This window comes from Carex rostrata, chromosome 28 (assembly GCF_964058835.1).
Source record: "Carex rostrata chromosome 28, lpCarRost1.2, whole genome shotgun sequence".
Lineage (NCBI taxonomy): Eukaryota > Viridiplantae > Streptophyta > Magnoliopsida > Poales > Cyperaceae > Carex > Carex rostrata.
The window spans coordinates 2,649,002-2,670,674 of record NC_135945.1 but is presented as its reverse complement, the minus strand read 5'-3'; the positions used below and the strand labels follow the sequence as shown (position 1 = coordinate 2,670,674).

The 21,673-nt window shown below is 33.2% G+C and overlaps 3 protein-coding genes across 3 annotated transcripts; 2 read left to right on the top strand and 1 right to left on the bottom strand.

Moving 5' to 3' along the window:
• The first annotated feature begins 1,884 nt into the window (after positions 1–1,884).
• On the top strand, positions 1,885–6,435 carry LOC144545966 (phototropic-responsive NPH3 family protein NPY1-like). The gene is made up of 4 exons (XM_078294517.1): positions 1,885–2,356; positions 3,496–3,565; positions 4,217–5,386; positions 5,624–6,435. The coding sequence occupies exons 1-4, from the start codon at positions 2,295–2,297 to the stop codon at positions 6,149–6,151; spliced, it is 1,830 nt and encodes a 609-aa protein (XP_078150643.1). The 5' UTR covers positions 1,885–2,294; the 3' UTR covers positions 6,152–6,435.
• A 1,859-nt stretch (positions 6,436–8,294) lies between these two features.
• On the bottom strand, positions 8,295–10,692 carry LOC144545962 (ubiquitin-NEDD8-like protein RUB1). The gene is made up of 3 exons (XM_078294510.1): positions 10,471–10,692; positions 9,490–9,749; positions 8,295–8,593 (listed from the first exon to the last, which is right to left on the bottom strand). Exons 1-3 carry the CDS (start codon positions 10,561–10,563, stop codon positions 8,485–8,487), a joined length of 462 nt encoding a protein of 153 aa, XP_078150636.1. The 5' UTR covers positions 10,564–10,692; the 3' UTR covers positions 8,295–8,484.
• Positions 10,693–17,549: 6,857 nt separating this feature from the next.
• On the top strand, positions 17,550–21,622 carry LOC144545961 (putative disease resistance RPP13-like protein 3). Its single transcript, XM_078294509.1, has 4 exons — positions 17,550–17,586; positions 17,731–18,370; positions 19,100–19,894; positions 20,216–21,622. The coding sequence occupies exons 2-4, from the start codon at positions 17,760–17,762 to the stop codon at positions 20,730–20,732; spliced, it is 1,923 nt and encodes a 640-aa protein (XP_078150635.1). The 5' UTR covers positions 17,550–17,586; positions 17,731–17,759; the 3' UTR covers positions 20,733–21,622.
• Positions 21,623–21,673: the final 51 nt, after the last annotated feature.

Genomic DNA, 21,673 nt, shown 5'->3' with positions numbered 1-21,673 from the left:
AGTGTGTGGCCACAAATTTCAAAAGGTGCAAACTTTTTGTGAGGTTCCCCAAATTACATAAGAATGTCAAAACATGATCTCATCCAAATTCAATTCAAATTTGTCTAGAAACCATTTGTGGATATATATATATATATATATATATTTCTGATAACACATGCAAAAACTTGTGACACACGGTGAGTTGGGTTATGGATAAATGGATCATGATCTTCCAAGTAGATTATTTGATAGTACCATAGATATTTTTTGGTGAAATTTTGTTTATATATATATTTTTTTAATTTTGAAGTTTTGTATTTATATCAATAAAATTATTATATTATATTATCTAAATATTTAATTTTTTTTCATAGGTATCCTTCTCAAATTTTAAATTACATATTCCCTGTCAAATATTAAGAATTTCATATTTATCTTTACAAGTACATAAAATACAAAGGTCTTATTATATTTAAGTACATAAATTTTAAATGTTAAATATAAAATTTTGTATTACGATATTTGTACAATTTGTAAATATATTGATATAATTATCAAATTGACTCTGAAAATTTGATTGATCGTCCACATAACATATACTATTTTTAGATAATAATATTGGAAATTATCAAAGAAGCAATCATAACTATTTTATATAAAGCAAGTGCAGAACTCTCTAAAATTTATATACATTATAAAACATTGTCTTGAATATTATTCATTTGAATGCAGAAAAACACTATTTTATTAAAAGAAAAATCTACTCTTTGTTCCTACATTTTATGTGAATAATGTGCCACTCTTATTCCACCATTTTTTCTTAAATATTATTAGCCATTAAAATAAAATAAAAACAAAAAAAGGCAAAAGAAAAAATGTTGTTTTAAAATATATATATATATATATATTATAGGCCGCAATAACGTTGGATAGTTGAATACAGTTCAAGTCATAAACTCATAATAGGCACCTGTCTAGAGTTCGGATTTATTGTGCCAAAGCTGGTGTACATGACCATATGGTATATCTCTGACATATAACAATTTACATAAAGTTCTCCCAATTGATGACTCGCCACACACAATGACAATATGCATTCGTCACAACGGACTCAAATTGCACGGTCCCAACCCGGATCCGTTATCTTTAATTTCTCTACGCACACCACTACCACCACCAGCACATACAGTATCTGTCCTTTTTAATAGAGAGTGCACAAAAATAATATCAGATTTTAGAATAAAAAAAAAGATTGATAAAGTTTTTTTTTTTTTTTTTAAGAGAAGGTTGATAAAGTTTTTACAATTAACTTCTAGAGTCAGAGAGGTCCGTGCTGCTGTTTCCTCTCTCCATTTCTAATCCCTCCATTGATTATAGAATTTCAAATTCTCACTTGATTGAAAAATTACACACTTTTTATGAGCGTTGTAAAAAAAGTTGTTTAGGCCAATTAATCATTGAATTAGTCATTGACGGTGATCAGACTTTCACAGATTTTTTCGACTAATTAATTGATTATTTCTGATTAATCGCTTGGAGGTACTCTGTCCGTCCGATAAGTGCACAACGTTATTTACAACACTGTTTTTTTATATGATATTTTGGAAGAAGAAAAACAAAACCAAAGTTGTGATTAAAAATAAAATAAAATTTATATCTTATTCTAATTTTGAAAAATAAATCTTACCTCTAATTTTCTTCTTTCTTTAGGCATTTCTTGCACATAATTTTACAAATAAACAAAGCAATGGATATGTCCTGTTCAGTTTGGAATGGAGAAGAGGTTTAGTCTGCACAGCGCCGCACCACCGAAAGCGACGTCTCCTTGGAGCAAAATCTCTTTATTCTCTTCAAACCTCCCACACTTCTCATAAATCGCATTTAAGCCCTCTCCTTTAAAATACTACTACTATTATTATACTACCCCAAAACAGAGAGAGAGAAGAAAGAAGAGGAGAAGAGACGAGAAGAGAAAGTTGAAACTTGAAAGTACTGTAATTATTACACCTTTGAAGTAAAGAGAAGAGAAAGAGAGAGACAGGCGGCTAGAGAAGATCTCTATCTTTATCTCTCTCTCTCCTCTTCCCAACACCTTTCTCTGTTTAGGCGATCATAGCTGATCAAAGCTGGTACAGGAAAACCCAACAAAGTTCTCAACTTTTAATACAACACCTCTTCTTCTTCTTCCCTTGGTTCTCTCTTTGCTCAGCTTTTGATGCAGTGCTCTGTTTTAGTCTCAGTTGAGAATTGGGTTTTTGTCTCTTCGCTTGATTCTCTCTCTGTGCTCTGATTTTCTGCTCAAATTGGATTAAATGAAGTTTATGAAGTTGGGATCCAAACCGGATTCCTTTCAGTCTAACGGGAGTGATATTAGGTATGAACTAAAACCTTGAAAAAAAAACTTTGTTCTCTCCTTCTTTTAGTTTTTTTTAGAAATATGGTTTTACTGGTAAAGTTGGGATTTTGAGCATTTTGCACTTTTTTTTATCTCTGTTTTTTTTTTCTCCCATTAGGTAAAAATCTGTAGAGCATTTGAATTCCATTTTAGATCCGCTTGAATCATTTTCTTTGTATGAGTCTCTTTCCTTCTACGCAAGCTTTTGCATACATACCCTTGTAAAAATAATGTATTATTTGTTTAGCATTGTGTCAGATTTGAGAGGTTGTCAAAGCCATAAAAAGGATAAAAAAGTTACTTTTTTGACAATGGTGTCTGAGCCTCTGAGCAATATGTGATTAATTATAATAATTATCTTTTGTATCCTTTTAACTATCTCTTTCTTACCTTACTTTTATTTTGTCTTTATATAATTATATTCCCAAAAACTATTTTGGGTCAGTCAACAAAAGGTTTTTTGGTTTCAGTGTTACCATAGACTTTTAATTAAATATTTTGTATGAAGATTTTGAGAGAATATTCAAGCAAATTAAATTTAGATGGTATATGATTAGTTGTAAATTAGGGGAATAAAAAGTGAAATGGAATAAAAGTTGTGCCTTTGTGAGAGATCCAATACTAGAAAAATAAATGTCTACAAAAATATTTATTGTGGGTTGGTACAATACCCACATGTTTTCTTAATATATATATTATTTCTTTTAGTGTTCTTTAGCTATATGGTACACATAAATTGTTAGCTGTTGTATTTATTTTACTTAGTATACTATTGACCGGTATTGTTTCTGTTTTATATAAAAATGTTGTTGTTCATTTTGCTCTTATATTTGTGGCTTTCTATATCTTTTTTCAAATAAGAAATGGATTTATACGCAATGTACTTTTTGCAGCAAACATCATAACCCACTTTTGTTGGATCTTTCTTTAAAGTATTTGTTGAATATAAAACAGATATCATAATTATTTTTTCACTATTGCTCCTCAAGTTTATTTGCATCTTTAGCTTACCAATTTTTTTTTTTTTTTTTCACGAAGTAGGACCATAAGAAAATACAGTTGTTATATTTTCTTGCTGGTAATAATGTACAATTTTTTTCACTATTGTACAAATTCAGGTTTGTGGCATCAGATTTGGCAACAGATGTGGTGGTACAAGTCGGCGAAGTTAAATTTTTTTTACACAAGGTTAGTTTTGTCTTTCTCTTTACTATCAATTCAATTGATCATGTAACATGTAACCAGTCTGTATGATACTGGTTTAATTGGTTTGTACCGGTAATGTGTCTAAATTTGGGATATTATCAAAAGTTCAAAACCCTACTTAGTCAGGAATTTGCATGCTCCTATATATCTCAAACGTTGAGTTGATCTAGGAAAAATTCGGACCATTCAGATCCTTTTTGCACGAATCTCAAAGCACAATAATATTAGCCCTCTGCATTCCAAATAGGCGCAAAAAAAATTTGGCCCGGCTTTAGATAAACTGAAAATTTGAGATTTCTCAGAGGATACGGACCCATCATTTCTGGTACCCGGTCGAACTAGTCTTATAGTGACATTGCACATTGGAATTTTTATGAGTCATTAAGTACTGGTACCATCTGGTATCGGTTCTGTACCGTACTGGTACGGAACTGACAGGTACGGTTTAAGTATGTAACTATACCATGCATTAACTCACCTTCCTACCAACAAATACTTCGAGCAACTCCATGGTACCATTTGTTTTACCTGTAATTTCCAGTACAATTTTTGCACCATGCCAGTATCTAACATGGATGACATCGTACCAGTATCAAGCACGCTAATCCGCCAAACGCTGTCTTTTTTTTTCAGTTTCCTCTCTTATCTAAGAGCAGCAAGCTCCAAAAGCTGGTGCTGCAGGCCACCTCTGACGGTACTGACGAGATCTCGCTCCCTGATTTTCCTGGTGGGCCCAAGGCCTTCGACATCTGTGCCAAATTCTGCTATGGCATGGTTGTCACTCTAAACCCTTACAATGTGGTCCCCACTCGATGCGCAGCAGAGTATCTAGAAATGACAGAAACCGTAGAAAAAGGCAACCTCATTTTCAAAATCGAAGTGTTTCTCAACTCAAGCATTTTTAGAAGCTGGAAAGACACCATAATAGTTTTACAAAGTGCGAAAAATTTGTTACCCTGGTCAGAGGATTTAAAAATTGTTGGCCGGTGCATCGATTCGATCGCTTCTAAGACCTCGGTTGATCCGTCTAATGTAACCTGGTCATACAGTTACAGTAAAAAGATGAATTTGACTGATGAAATTGTGGAAACCGTAGATCGAAGAATACCACCGAAAGATTGGTGGATTGAGGATTTGTGTGAATTGGATGTTGATTTTTACAAACGGGTTATGGTTGCAATCAAATCGAAAGGGAGAATGTCGGCGGATTTGATTGGAGAGGCACTGAGAGCGTATGCTGTCAGGTGGTTGCCTGATAGATATGACGCCTTAGTAGGAGAAGATTATGCAAAGAGAAATAGGGTTATGGTCGAGACGATTATTTGGCTGTTGCCGTCTGACAAGGGGCCCAGTGGTTGTTCGTGTCGGTTTTTATTGAAATTGCTCAAAGTTGCAATCTTGGTAGGTGCCGGAGAGGGTCTAAAAGAGGAATTGATACATAGAATTAGTATTTTATTGCACCAAGCTTCGGCAAAGGACTTGTTGTTACCGGTTAGGTCAAGTGAGGAGGATGGTGTCGGTGCAAATACAATATATGATGTGGGGCTTGTTATTGAGCTTGTGAGGAGATATATGGCGAGAAATGGAGATGTGCATTGTGATGATGGAAAGGAGATGATCGAGCTCAGTTTTGAGCGGGAGAATTTGTTGGCTTTGGGGGAGTTGGTTGATGGATTCTTGTGTGAGGTGGCGTCAGATCCGAATCTAGGGATTGATAGTTTTGTCGAGCTGGCGACTGCTATTCCTGAGATGGGTCGACCCGTTCATGATGGGTTGTACACTGCCATTGATATATATCTCAAGGTATGTGCTTTGCTAAACACCAATAAACCCAACAAAAGTTAAAAAAAATAAATAAATGAATATTGCCATTGATATATATCTCATTGTACTCTTTTTATTTGGTTGATGAAAATTAGTGGGCTATATACAGAGAAAAGAGCAAGAATGATACTTTGAAGTATTTTTCTTAACATAGAGTTCTATTTTTTTTTTTTTAATGTAATGCTTCTCAATTCTATGTTTTTCTCATTTTTATAGGAGCATCCTGATATGACGAAATCTGACAAGAAGCGCATTTGTGGGCTAATGGATGTGAGAAAACTCTCGACCGAGGGCTCAATACATGCGGCCCAAAATGACCGCCTTCCTCTACGTGTGGTAGTGCAAGTGCTTTTCTTTGAACAGCAACGTACTGCCACTTCCACCCCACTTCCCGGAAAACTAAATTCCATTCTAGAGGAATCTGACCATGACCCCGCACCGCAACCAGTGGACCCACAGCCAATCTCTTTGACACTGTCGAAAGAGGAGAGACAGAGAAGTAAGGCTAGGAATAGTATGACTAGTCTCATGACAGGTCGGGTTGCCAATCGGGCCGACCGTTTGTTGCTTCCTTCGAGATCAAGGAGGATATTTGACAAGTTGTGGGTAGGGAAGGGGGAGAGGGAGAATGGTAAGGGAGAATCAGAGACTTCGGGTAGTTCACAGAGCCCTCCAGTCTCAACAAAGACTGGAGAGGTCAAGTCATTGGGTTCTTCTCGGAATAGGAGATACTCGGTTTCTTAGAAAGGTTATTAACTCGTCTTGTATAGCGAAAAAGGAGATGGATTGGCTCGGTAGAGGTTGGTTCTCGGTGATAAGCTAACTACGGTCGATCGTTTGTTTTCTTTCTTTCTTTTTTTTTTTTTTTTTTTTTTGCCTTTTTGTGTTATAAGAAAATGGGTTAGATAGGGGGTTTGAGCAAGAGAGAAGATTTGTATGAATATTTTGTCTAACCTAGTATAATGTAATTTGAAAGGATTTGTGTTAGGCTATTTTGGAAATGCATCTTATCTAGCAAATTTATTTTCTTTTTGTTGTTGCCTACTTGAAGGGTGCTCAAGATTATAACTTTATTGAAACAATTGTAAATGTTTAAGAATTGAATATGATTGGCTTGAAATCAGAAATGAAGCAAGCAGGCATTCAAATTATATATTTCTGAAAACTTTATTTTCGATTCATCTATATACATAAAAGGTCTTGTTATTTGCAAGTGTTCAACATAGAGACTAGAGAGTATTTCTAATGGTAAAGAATTTAACAGAGCAGTTTTTATTTTATGCAGCGCACAAGCCATATGAGCGGTGTTTGATTCTATAGTATGTGCACTGCATGAAGCCAAAACTGCTCTGTTAAAATACTTCTGATTAGCCAGTGTCCCGGTTTATAATGTTTAGATTAAAATCATTGTCTAACAGATATTTAATTATTATAAAAGATATACTTGTTTATTTTAATTTAGACATAATTATTAATAATTGTTTGAAATTCAAACAAACTTTTTTTTTTGTTTAGGTTGTTGGTAGTTATCATCATATATTTTGACGTTCTTTTTAAGGAAAGTTTTAACTTTTTTTTTTGTGATGAAAACTTGTATGTCACTCAAGTCCTTTGTTAGATAAAGATGAGTAATCTCCTTATTTATAAATATTTATAAAAATGCTTCATTCGAATTTCAAATTCGTAATCTTTCACACAAAAATCATATTTTTAACCACTAGATCACGAAAGCAGGGTGTGTCCGATGGGCATTGGATCCAAATCAGTCCGATACCTGCTCGGAACCATTCGATTCACTTCATGATCCGTATATGCTTGATCTGCACGCACAAATATTGAAGTGGGCAATAAGCAAATCGGACGGTTTCGAGCAGAAACTGAACCGATTTGAGTCCGATGTCCATTAGATGAGCCGTGCACCCGTAGACCACATGATGGTTCTCGCATCTTGATGTTATTATAATTATTTTAAATTTTTTAGATTTAATCCTACCAAATGTGCACTTGATTATTAGATAATACATATGTTATTTTGAACTTTCACATTCAATATGTTAATCACTTCTAAAATACATGTTTAATTAATGCATCATAGACATACATATTTGATTACTATATATACATCCAATTTGTACACATTTATTTAATTTACAAAAATAAATTGAAAATTAATGGAAGATGTTGAGAACTTTTAAAAAAAATGTACACTTTATATTATGAATTTATGAATAAAGTGGAAATCATTAACCATACCATCTTAATTTGCATTTAACATTTAGATTCAGAGAAGATCAGATTACCAGTTTTATTTTACCTGATTCATCCAAATATGTAACATTCTACTGAGAAATCAAAGAATATGGCAATTCAAGCAATAAGATAAATTTATACGGAAGCTCTGTGCATTAATTAATAATTTAGAGAACTAGCATTAGGCATCTGACAATATAACAGGAACATATTCAATCAAACTGAATTGGATTATACTTGTGTATTAACAAATTTCATTAGACTCGAAGGCCCCAACTAAACATCGATCTTCAGGTTTATTGCAGCCGGCTGCAATCAGACCCGTTAACTGACCCATTTGCATCTCGAGTTTTGACTTCATGCAGCACACAAACCATATACAATGTTGTTTTGATTCTATAGTCTGTACACTGCATGTAGCCAAAACTGCTCTGTTAAATCTATACCCCTTCTTTAAGGGACCAAGGGTAAACTTCTTCAACCAGCAAAATAAACAATTTCTCAGCATTTCTTTTGACAAAGTTTGTCAATACAAAGGCAAAATAAACCAAAGGACTATCAAAGTTTTAACCCAATATTCTTTTTTCAAGCTTGCAAAATCAGATGCAAATTAAAATGAAACAAGACACCACAAGCATTATAATCCAGGACCTTCCATAATTCCATTACCAATTGAAACTAAATCAACAATCTGTGAAAGACATTCTGGCATAATAGAGCATGAGATTACACCATTTATCACACTTTGCAGAAATTTATAACACTTTTTTGAGTTATTCAATCTCAAATACCAGAATCACATTACAAAGACATATAGATGCAGTGCATCAGAAACCACCACGGAGCGCTAACACAAGATGGAGAACGGATCCACCTTCGATATTGTAATCCTTTGCGGTTTTGTCGTCAGCCAACTGCTTTCCCGCATAAATAAGTCTTTAATGAAAAAAAAAATTTAGGTGAGAAAAATATATCTTTAGCAATCATTAGATGAAACTAGTATGTTTCCATCTCTAGGTTCATGTTTACCTCATATTTGCATTATTTTGTGATTATCCTTCCCACAAACAGGGTTTAAATGGGTATGAATTCTTATTTTTTAAATTGAGTGATATTACAGAGTGGCCTGTGCTATGGACTCGTATCTCAGCTTTCAAAGTCCAAATAATCGATCCGAACTGCCCCACATAATCTCTATATAAAAATTTACTTGCAGATCCAATTTTCTATTTTTTTTTATATATATTTTTGTTACTATTTTTTTAATAGATAAAATTTACTTGATTTAAAAATTTTGGACAACCCAAAAATAAGTGTTTTTCTGCCTATCTAAAAAAATAGTAAAAAATTCTAAAAAAGTGTGAAATTTGGTCTTTTGAGTACATTTTCATATGGAGATCTTGCTTAACAGATCAACTATTTGAACTTTAAAAATAGAGATATTGATCCATAGCACGGGTCAATCCGTAATATACATATTACCATAGCCTCACTCATTTAATATATAAATAATGTAATACTGGATTATGTAAACATCTGTGCTGTGGAAACAGTTGGTACCAGTGTCGTAGCAATTTTTTGAAGAAAGAAAGAAAAGTTAAAAACTTTCCAACGGGATCTTTTTATCCTATTCTACCACTGGTGAAAAATACCACCATACCAGTAATATAAACATAAGGGTCCTTGAATTATTCTTAAAAATCAGGTGCATGAGCACTTGGTACCACTGCACCAGAAATAAAATGATTAAAATAACACGAAAAATACAAGACACATGGTTCTTTGCAAAATTTTAAAAAAGAAACAAAGTATAAAATGAAGCTGTAGTTTACCTCTGCTGCACGGGAGGGATGCCTTCCTTCTCCTCAACACGCTCCTTGATGCGGTCGATGGTGTCAGTGGGCTCAATGTCGATCTCAATCTCTTTGCCAGTTAGGGTTTTGACCTTGATCATGGTACCACCCCTGAGACGGAGCACCAGGTGCAGTGTCGACTCCTTTTGGATGTTGTAATCGGCCAAGGTGCGCCCATCCTCCAGCTGCTTACCAGCAAATATCAGCCTCTGCTGATCAGGCGGGATCCCCTCCTTATCCTATTGTACCAACCAACATATTTTTTCAGATAAAGATTTTCACAAAAAGTAGAGGTAGCTACAGCTTAAAATATATTGAAACCGAAAAATAAAAAAGCTTTTGAGTTCGAAGCCACCAGTTTCAGCAATTACAATATACTGACGGGCATGACTCGTGGGGTTATATTATAAATTGGATCTGCTTTCAGTGCTGGTAAGATGCACCTCTAAGGAACTGGGAAGAGAAACTGTTACATAGAACATGTGACAGAGGATTCGGGTTTAATGCATATGGCCAAAATAAAAAACAAAGAAACATTTTGGGTATTTAACCCTTGCATCTCCATACCAGTATCCATATTTCGAACTGATACAATACTAATGCTTTCTGGTATCTACAGAAAGAGGGATATCAAAAAAAGATTCTTTCTTGTTTTGATACACACAAAGTTTTCAGGTTTAATGTATATGGCCAAAATAAAAAAAACAAAGAAACATTTTGTGTATTTAACCCTTGCATCTACATACCAGTATCCATATTTCGAACTGATACCATACTAATGCTTTCTGGTAACTACAGAAAGAGGGATATAAAAAAGATTCTTTCTTGTTTTGATACACACAAAGTTTTCTCCATGTACAAACTTTGCAATTCTAAACTAAATCATAAAAAAACCAAATTTAGACAAAACCCTAGGTATTCAACAAGATCAAGGGAAAAGAGAGATGGATGAATCGGGACCTGAATCTTGGCCTTGACATTGTCGATGGTGTCGCTGCTCTCTACTTCGAGAGTGATCGTCTTCCCAGTTAGGGTTTTCACGAAAATCTGCATCTTCTCTTCTCTTCTCTTTCGCTTCTCTCCCTTTCTCGCGCGAATTAAGAGAGAAAGTGAAGATGCCTTCTTGTTTCTGTTCTCTCTTTTTTTCTCTTTTTTGTGAATGGTTTTGCACCGATGGATTTATACAAGGGGGAATTTTCTCTTTTGACCCAGACTGGAAATCAGAATTTTTTCTTTAGAGAAATTATATAAAATAATATAAGATATTGGATAGATTGTGTTGATATTTTCATTTCATGGAAAAAACTAGGTTTTTTAGAGGCGTATTGTTTTTATACAATGGTATATCAATAGAATAAAATTTGATTCTTTTGATGTACACAATACAAAACATCGACATTACATTATTGTTTCTTCTTTTGCAATAATACATGAATACACTGCTCCTGAGATCATAGTCACAAGATTCGCAAATTATATTCGAATAATTCGTTTTTTGGGTGATGCCGAATTGAACGCCGAATTAATTGATTGACCAAACTTTGACCGAATTAAACCCGAATTATTCGCGAATTTTACGAATTTTTCCGAATTTTACGAATTATTAGCAAATTTTTTCCATAACATTTTTTTGTTTTATTTTTTTTGCTCTCTTATAGGACTGAGATTTTTGGTCCGAATAATTTCGAATAATTTCCGAATTATATCCAAATCACGAATTTTTAACATCGCCGAACAGCCAAACCGAACCCAAATAATTCCTTTGTTACTATGGCTGAGATAACTCAATGTACAAAACATCGCCACCATCATTTTTTATAATGATAAATCGATACAAAATGATGTGACGCCAATGTATTGTACATTGGGTATTCTCAGAAACAATACATTAATGTAGTGTTGCAAAAAAAAAAAATGACGTGACGCAAATATTTTGTACAACAGTGCATCTATGTATCATTACAAAAATAAATAAAGTCGCACATATGTTTTGTAATTCAGATGTTCTCGGTAGTAATGCATTGATTTATTATTTTAAAAAGAAATATCTCTAATGGAATTAAACTTTCTTTTCCGGTTTCTTTAAAAAAAAATAGTTTCATCTATGAGATCAAAATATGAAATCAATTAATCTAATACTCTATATAAATTTTATATAATTTCTAGAAACAAATAATTTTGTCCGAAGGGCTCAAGAAATATAAAGTAAGACAGACTGTCGAATTTAGTCAGCTGGTGTAGCATTAAATGGTAGACCGGAAAAGGCCGAAGGTTTCTGATTCAGTACTCCCATTTTTTTTTGTTTTTTTTATTCTCTTTTTGTTTTTCCATTTTTTTATTTTAAAGCCCTTTATACATTTTATTTCTAATAGGACATCAATGTTTATTCCGTAATTTTTTTCTTACCACCCATTAAATCAGAATTAAATGAGTACCACCCGTTTATTCAGAATTGAGATTCCGCCACGAACTCGGACCCAATCCGCGCACGGATCCCAAATCCAAACTCACACTGGATATGCGGACTGATCCAAACTCGGACCCAGTGTGAGTTCGGATTTCAAACTGCTATATTGGAGCAAAATTTCAGAAAAAAAAGAAACTAATTCTTGATCGTGAGATTGGAGCAAAATTTCATTCACAATCTCTATTCCTTGTGGGAAACAAAATTAATTTCAACCAAATTATTTTTATCCCAATATGTTGTTAGATTTCTTATTATATATTATATCGAAGATACACTAGTTCCTGTAGGTGATTAGTATAGAACATGTATTGTATTTTATTAGTATAGAAATGAAAAAGTTTTTGAGAGTAGAACATGTATTGATTAATTACTCGTTCAGACTCTATTTGAGTATTTTATCTTACAAATTAATTTATAGAATCTCACATTCAAAAGATTGCACAATAATAGTTACGATATTTGTTAGAATTTTGAGAGATAGAGACTGAAATTAGAGAGAAACAGAAAATTATATTCCACTGATTTGAATTATATGAAGTATGGTGACTTATAACAATACATATTTTTAAATAAAAAACTAACAAAAATATTATTAAAAAAATCTAATATAATAAATACAGAACATTTTGTTCTTTAATTGAGCTTGAAAAATTCTAAGTGTCTTTAATTTAGCCTTACAAATTGAAAATTTTAAAATGTCAGGTACAAACCTGTTGTAAATAAATGGTGCAATGAGCGACCAAACTTTTGTAGAAATGATTGTTTGGTTGTATCTCGGAAACATTTTTTTTAAATATAATGCATGTATATATTCAAAATACATATGTAGAGAGCTTGTATCAACACACCTGCCTGGCTGCCTTGATTAGTATAGAAATATAACCATCTTAATTTGTTAAAATATAATACACACTCAGACTCAATCAGAAAAAATGAATCTAAGTTAACATGTGTCCGCTTAATAATTTAAATAACATTTTCCTCAAAAATAAATTATAAAACATTTTTTTTCAGTTTGATCTAGATTTAATTTTATTAGAAACTCACACAGGATAAAAAAATTCATGAGTTGACGTATCCAGATGCATATTCATCTGCGATATAATATATAATAAGAAAGCTAACAACATATTGGGATAAAAATAATTTGGTTGAAATTAAATTTTTTTTCCCCATCATTTTGTGAGGAATAGAGATTGTGAATGAAATTTTGCTCCAATCCCATGACCAAGAATTAGTTTCTTTTTTTTTTTCTGAAATTTTGCTCCAATATAGCAGTTTGAAATCCGAACTCACACTGGGTCCGAGTTCGGATCGGTCCGCATATCCAGTGTGAGTTCGGATTTGGGATCCGTGCGCGGATTGGGTCCGAGTTCGTGGCGGAATCTCAATTCTGAATAAACAGGTGGTATTCATTTAATTCTGATTTAATGGGGTGGTAAGAAAAAAAATTACGGATGTTTATTAAACTTTCACAAAAAAAAATTAATTTTACGCGAATATGATTTTTACAATATCATCCTGTGTTGCACTCACCATGTAAAATTTGTTACAAATGCCATTCTAATTTGCTCAATACAATGGACCAATTCAGATTCTGGAGAATTCACATTTTTTTTTTAAAGTAGCAGTGATGTGTTGCCAATTTCATTAAAATATTAATTATCAACAAAATGATAAAGGTTTTTTTTTTTTCATTTATCAAACTTTTATGTTTGCTAAATTATATTTTAAAGAAAACAAGTGTAATTATTACAAGAAATATAATCTTGTCGGCTTTGTATAGCTATTATCATATGATCTATAACAATAATTTTATTGTGTTATAAGTAGTTTAGGTCTCAATTTTGAATTGGTCCTAAGTAATTTTCATAGTACTATCTAGAATATATGTATATGAATATTACTATATTTTTAGTGTAAATATATAATTCAGTCCAATAAAACTAAAATTTGTGAATTTTCAATTCAAATCAATTTTGTTTGGATAATTATCAGTTTTAGATATTAGATTACTCGTAATTTAGGTAAATTACTATTATTGATACTTTAGAATTGGGGATTTAATCATATTTGGATTTTCACAAGTTGAAAAAAAAATGATTTTCTATTTTGTCATAGACAAATCAAATTTTGATGTTGGATGTATTGAACTATTCTTTTTCAATATATTCATATATAATTAATAACTGTGGTAACACTTTTGCATCTTTTCAAAATAATTTAACATTGAACAAATAATTTATTTTTATCTAATATAAATAATAGACATTGCTTAATCTTGCAGGACTTAAGAATTTGAAGCCATTGAAATTGGCTCAAAATTATTATTCCATAAACTCGTCTCACTGTAAAAACATTAAAAAACTGGGACCTTTTTGTAACTTCATCAATAGTTGCTGTTGCAAAAGCTTATTTTTATAGGTTGTTTTTGTAAAGTTTCTGATATTCTCGTGGGTCCCACCCTCATAGATTCGCGTGCCGAATTTTTGTGGTCCCATCCCAACCATTTGAATGTTGCAGATTTAAAAATTAAAAATAAAGTTCAACAATTCAAAAAAGTAATGCTCAAAAGTCAATTATACTTTATAATTTATACTCTATTTTATTAGGGACTTCTCTGTAAAGTCTTGGGCTTTTCTTAGAATATTATTTTTGGTATTTTGATGGGTACATAAAAGTTTTGTTGAAACCTTTAGAAATCACAAAATTTGTTAATGGACTCTTTTAAATCCAAAAATAAGATGAGACAATAAAAATCTAATGATGTTGTTGTGTGCGGTCTAATGTGTAGAATGAGATCTGCGTCGTCTGTTGTAACCTGACACGAATCTTAAAGCCAACCCTAATCAAAATAGTTATCAAAATAATTTTGTTAGTTGGAGGAAAGTTGATTTTGAGAAAGAACGGCTTATTTCTGATTAAGGGTGGCAAAAAAGCTCGTAACTCGTGACTCGATCGTGACTCGTACCTGACTCGCTCGCTAACAACTTGTTATTAGCTCGGTTCAGAATTAACGAGTTCAAACTGGAGTCTAACTTGCTCACTAGCTCGCGGGCTAACTTGACTAGACATCAATTTGTGAATTTGTGTGCATTTTATATTGTCTAACTCGATCTAGCCCGGTTCAGCTTAATCCAAAAAGTTTGCTTAATTTATTTTCTTCTTAAACCAAGATCCAGCCAGACCCAATGAACCAGCTCGTCAGCTCGCGAGCTAGCTCGAGTTGGCTTGTCACGAGTTCAAGCTTAGGTTTTAGCTTGGATACCCTAGGTCCAGCTCGCTCGGCTGTAGCTCGGTCAAGAATTAACAAGCCGAGTTAGAACCTAGCTTGGACCGAGCCAGCTCGTTGCCACCACTAGATCTGATTGAATTAGAGGATTTGTTAGGAGATTACAGAAGAGAAAATAAACTAGTTCATACATGCACCTTGTCTTTGGGGGTAAAGAATAACATAGCTAGTTTGACTTTATGTAGCACACTAATTATATATTTTTATTGATCATGCGCTGTGTGAAGTCAAACTAACTTTGTCAATATCTTTAATAGTCTTTGTCTTCAGTCTTTACTTGTACTAGAACGATAAGAATCATATTTTCCTCAAATTAAGTATTACTAAATTTGCTACTGATAGTAAAATGATTCTTATATCCTTCAATAATCGACTATTTTGAAATTTTGAATGTTAACATGAGATATTCAGATGTATAGTTAAACATTGTCTTGAGATTACAGCTATTAACACAACAGTGAACGGTTTGGATTTGAATTGGTTCCAACAAAGAATCTAACAAATCAAATGATTTAAATGTTGATCTCCATCAATTAATTTAATTTAGTGCATATCAGATGGGATTTGGGTATATTTTGAATTTCTCCACCTTATTAGACTTTTTGGACATAGGATTGTCAGATATTTGTCATATTAAATTCAGATCCGAATTCAATAATATAATACATTCATGAACATATTTAATTCAATAATATAACACATGCATGTTCATTCAAATAATGGACAAAGTTATAGAATTATGAATTTTAATACCAATATTTTTTTAAAATTTTTTTTATAACAATAAACAGAGACAGACATGTAAACATTTCTATTGAAACTATCTCATCTAAAATTACAAACATGAAATACTACAATTCATATTCAACGTAAAATGCTACAATACAGAATTCTGCTGAGTTTGTAAGAGAGGAGAGAGAAACAAAATTTTTAGTGCAAAAAAGCAAAAAAAAAAAAAATGAAAAAACCCAAGTCACAGAAAATTCCTACGACTTGAGACCCTTATTCTTAAATAAGTCGTAGAAAATTAATAATTTTAATAAAGGAAGCTGATATGAGTACCCGCGCTACAGTACCCACACCTAAACTGCCATAACTGTTTGTGGGGACCAGACTGCCATAACTGCACTTCAGATCTATAACTTTTTTTTTTAATATTAATAGTCAAATCTTGAAGTATGTAGTCCAAAGAACACAAGTATTTATATCTATATAGTAAACAATGTAAATGATAAATTAATTATTTTTAAATAATCGTACCTGCACTTTTTTTGAAATTTCTGATATCGTACCCGCACCTAAATTGCCATAATTGCTTGTGGGATCATAATTGTTCCAGATCTGTAACTTTATTTTAAAATATTAATAGTAAATCTTGAAATATATAGTTCAAAGAACACAAGTATTTATATCGATATAGTAAACAATGTAAATGATAAATTAATTATTTTTAAATAATCGTACCAGCACCTTATTTTGAAATTTCTGACGTCGTATTGGCACCTAAACTGCCATAATTCCTTGTGGGGATCACAACCGTTCCAGATCTATAACTTTTTTTTTTTTTTTATATTAATAGTCAAATATTGAAGTATATAGTTCAAAGAACACAAGTATTTATATATATATAGTAAACAATGTTGTAATTTTTACACAATTGCTTGTGGGAACTTAAACTGCTATAATGTTGTAATTGGATCTCTCCTCTTTTTACATATGACACTGAAAACATTAATATCTAAGTATTGAAAGTATTTATATCTATGCATTGAAGTATTTATTTTTATGAGGCCAACTATTTTTGTTAGAGAAATATTGACGCGAAATTAGTGCCGAGACTTTGAAAGGTTGCTGCTGGGATTTTAGAATAATAATTAGTTGAGACTATATAATATCTTTTTAGAATAATAATTAGTGGACACAATATAATTAGTGGGGATCATAATACATTATTCCTCTAAATGCAGTTACTGTAGCGTGGGTACAAAAATAATTATACTTTAATAAAACCTCAAAGACCTAAAATATATTAAATAATGGATATAAATAAAAATGTCGGCAGCCGCACGCTTTCAAACATTTTCAAAGGATTCAACATTTACAGACTTTGAGTTTGAGTGCCCAAGTTGCTAAATGCAGTGGCCCACTTGTCATAGGAACATCTGTTTTAATGACACCGGTCTCTAATTGTTGGATGGGTCCCAGTCCCACCCATAGTCAGTCTTATCTTTATTTTTTTTGCTGCCTCCCTCTTCTATGATTCTATCCCTTTCACCGAGTCAAAATTGAACCCTAGCTGCTAAAATATCGACCAAAGGTGAGCATCTTGGATTTCATTCTGTGCTGATTTTATTAGTGGTTTTTTGATTTCATCACACGTTGTTTCTTGGATTTGGTATCAATTGTACTGGTAAATTATTGCTTTTGGGTTCTGAACTGCATCTAATTTTGCTTGTTTCAGCTGACAAACACAACAGAGAATTAAGCTGGATGGCTGAGACAATTGTAAATTTGGTGCTCAGCAAGCTGGCTGATGTTGTAGTTAAGGAGGTTTTACACTTATACAGTGTCAATAAGCAAGTTGAGAAAGTCGGCCGTGAACTCGAAAGGATTCAGGCTTTTCTGAAGGATTCAGACAGGAAGCAGGTAACAGACGAAAGGCAGAAAAATTGGGTGAAAGAGGTCAGAGATGTTGCTCACTCTATAGAAGATGTCATAGACACCTTTCTCATGGATATCCCACAAAAATCGGGTATGAGGGAGAACATAAAAAACTTGCTAACAAAGACCAAAAATCTACCAACTGTACACATCCTTGTAGATGAGATAAACCAGATCCAAGAAAAGATGAAAGAGATTGAAGAGAGTAGAGTTAGATATGGGATAAATAATTTGGGTGAGGGCAGTACTGGAGATATCAAACTACCTGTCAGGCCAACGGTACTATCTAATGTTGATCCCGATATTGTTGGCTTCAAGGCAGATCAGGACCGCATTGTCAAGGAGTTGCTTGATGAGACCACACATAGGCGTTCTGTGGTCTCAATTTGCGGGACCGGTGGACTCGGAAAAACTACTCTTGCACAAAAAGTGTACAATTGGTAAGCGCTTTTTTTTTATTTTCTAAATTGTGTCATTTACTATCAATTTGATTCAAATTCACCTTTCTCCCTATTTTAAATTTTTTCACTAATTTCGTTTATAAAAATTACACACTTTAGTTCAGATAAACTTTTGTCTTGTAACAATTTGGCTCCTTAATTTTTTAATTTGACAATCACCTTCCAAACTATGCAATCAGTGTCAAACACTCTGGTCAGTTAATCTGGTACTTATTGCTTAATTTTAAATAATAAAATGCCCATATATCCTTGATAAATTTATCCTTTTTGAAATTAATATAATTCTGAGGTTTGCGTAAAAAAAGTCGAAAAATTAATATATATGTTAATCCACTTTAGTATATTATATCGAGTTTATTAAATTGATTTTAATTGTGTACATATATGCTTATGTGCATATCTGAATTCACACTTTTACATGGGTTTTTTACGCAAGGCTCAACAAGATCAACAGCTAGAATTGGGAAGGTCAAGTATTTCAGTAGTCTCGTCAATAGCTTTTTGAAACGTCGTGATAAGAACAAAAGAAAATTGAAGAAGAGAAAAGTAGAAAACCCTTCTGACCCCTGTTGGCCCAACCCTAACCTGATAGATTGGCAATGAAAATCATAATTTTCAATTTACCCACTTTTCCATATTCACTTTTTATGGAGTTCATCTTCGCATTTTGGTTATATTAATGTCTAATATAATATTTTATTTTCACAGCAATGATGTCAAAGGACAGTTTGGAGTTTGCATATGGGTAGCTATTTCTGAAAAGTTCGAAATAATTGATGTATCGAAAAAGATATTGTTGAAGATAATGCAACAATTTGATCCTTCTATAAAATTGAGTGATCTGCCAAATGAAATGGAAGTGATTCTTACAGACATTCACAAATCTCTTAGAGGCAAAAAATACCTCATAGTCATAGATGATGTCTGGACAATCGATCTATGGACTCAAATTGGTGCAGCATTTCCAGATGAAAACATTGGGAGCAGAGTACTTGTAACCACTAGGTTCACTGATGTTCCTAAGGGCATGGATCCCATAAGTGAACCATACAAGCTCCAGTTCTTAACTGAGGAGTTAAGCCGAGAGCTTTTGTTAAAAAGAGTTTTTCCTAATCATGATCCAAATAAAATATCTTTTGATGATCTTTCTGATATCTTAGATCAATTTGTCCACAAGTGTTGTGGGCTGCCTCTTGCATTGGTGATTTTAGGTGGTCTCTTATTAAAGAAGCCTCGCAGCTATGCTGCTTGGAGTAGCATGTTCCGGACAATGAGTTGGCATGTTGAAGGAAAAAATTGTAGCGAGATTATAGGCACTAGTTATGAGGACTTGCCATTTGCTCTCAAGTCATGTTTTATGTACTTTGCTGCATTTCCCGAAGACTATTCTATCGAGGCCCCATCCTTACTTCGAATGTGGATTGCAGAGGGCTTCATACCACAAGAAGATAACAGAACATTGAAAGAAACTGCGGAGAGTTTCTTAGAAGATCTTGTACAAAGGTATTACATCTTCATTTAATGATTTGTAAATAATGTAACATGCTGGTTTTAATTGAATAGTATCAGCATCTACAACTTATGTATACAACATTAAACTAGATTGTTTTGATACTAGCTATTTTCTGTATGATATCTTTAATCATTGTACTTAAATTTCATAAACATTTATATTATGTCACATAAACAATAGTTTCTTTTAAGTGCTTAGCTTGAAATTTTTGGGTCACAATATGCAAGCTATACATTTAAGACCACTTCAAAGTCCAACCTGATGGGCTTGACCATTTATTTATTTATTTATTTTTTTTCATTTTATGCTAGGAGCATGGTTCAAGTAGATAGCAGATCGTTGTTGGATGGTTCCATCACAACTCTACGCATACATGATCTACTACGAGATCTTGCTCTCCAAAAAGCCGAGGAGGAAAACTTTCTCTTGGTGTATTCAAAACCAGATGATAAAATGAGCTTGAGCAGGGCACACCGTGTGGCAATTCACAATCCAGAATGTGATCAACTTATAATGAGCCCAAACCTCCACACTCTTTTGTTCTTTTCTAACGGGAGAATGCTGAATTGTTCTAAGCAAAGACTGCTCAAAGTGGTAAGCAATGAAGACACTCATATAGGGGAGAACATAATAGAGTTGGGGATGTTTCTGGGATTGACTCAGTTAAGATATCTGAGTCTTAGAGGGAGGGTAAGTGACAAGCGTGATCAAGAATTCTTTGAGAAAGTGATAGGCAGAATGAAATTTCTGCAAACCCTTGAAGTCTCATGGCTAACAGTTATGGCGACCATGAGTTTCCTAAGAGTGCATGGAATATCAAGACACTGAGGCATGTCTATGAGACAAGTGGTTTGGAACCCCCAACATCCACAAAATTAACAAATTTTCAAACTATTGGATTACTGAGGGCCACACAATCATGGGAGATAGAAATACCTCATATACCCAATTTGCGTTCATTAGAATTAGATGCCGAATTATGTACATCGAAGGCAGTTGTCACTTTTCTGTCCACATTAGAACACCTAAAAAATCTCGATATTTATGGTGTACTGGACATTTTGGACATGAGAGGTTTCCCATTTTATAAGCATTTACAATCTCTCAAACTTTCTTACTTTAGCCCCACTAAATTGACCCAGGTGCTTCATGAGGATATGCTCCCCTGTCACCTCATTTATCTCTCTATTCTGGGTTACCAGTTCCAGCAGGATATAATGCCAGTATTGGAGAAGATCTGCTGCCTTAAGGTTCTAGAACTTGCTGAAACATGCGAAAGTCGAAAAATGAGCTGTTCCTCTGGAGGCTTTAGCCAGTTAGAAGTCTTGAAGATTGAGGACTTATCAATGGAGGAATGGGAGATAGAGAAGGGTGCAATGTCCATTCTTAAACAACTCGAGATTCATAAGTGTGGTGAATTGGGTGTGCCTCAAGGGCTACAATACCTTACCAACCTTCAAAAACTGATCATGTGGCCATAAGTGGCTGATTCCACGGCTAATTTGATCCGTGATTTATGCCAACATGTCCATTCAATTGATTTGGGATCATGGTCAGATGATGAGTAGAGCTATGGACTCCAGTGCGTATTTTACTCTTCCTATTTAATACATGTCATTGTCTTCTCTTATGTTTTTTGTATGTTTGCTATGTATCATTAATTTACTGTCATATATATTTTTCCCTTTAGATAAATAAAAGAACATTGTTCGATGATTTTAGTTGAGTTTTTTAAACTAGTACGTAACACAAGGCTCCAACATTGGCAA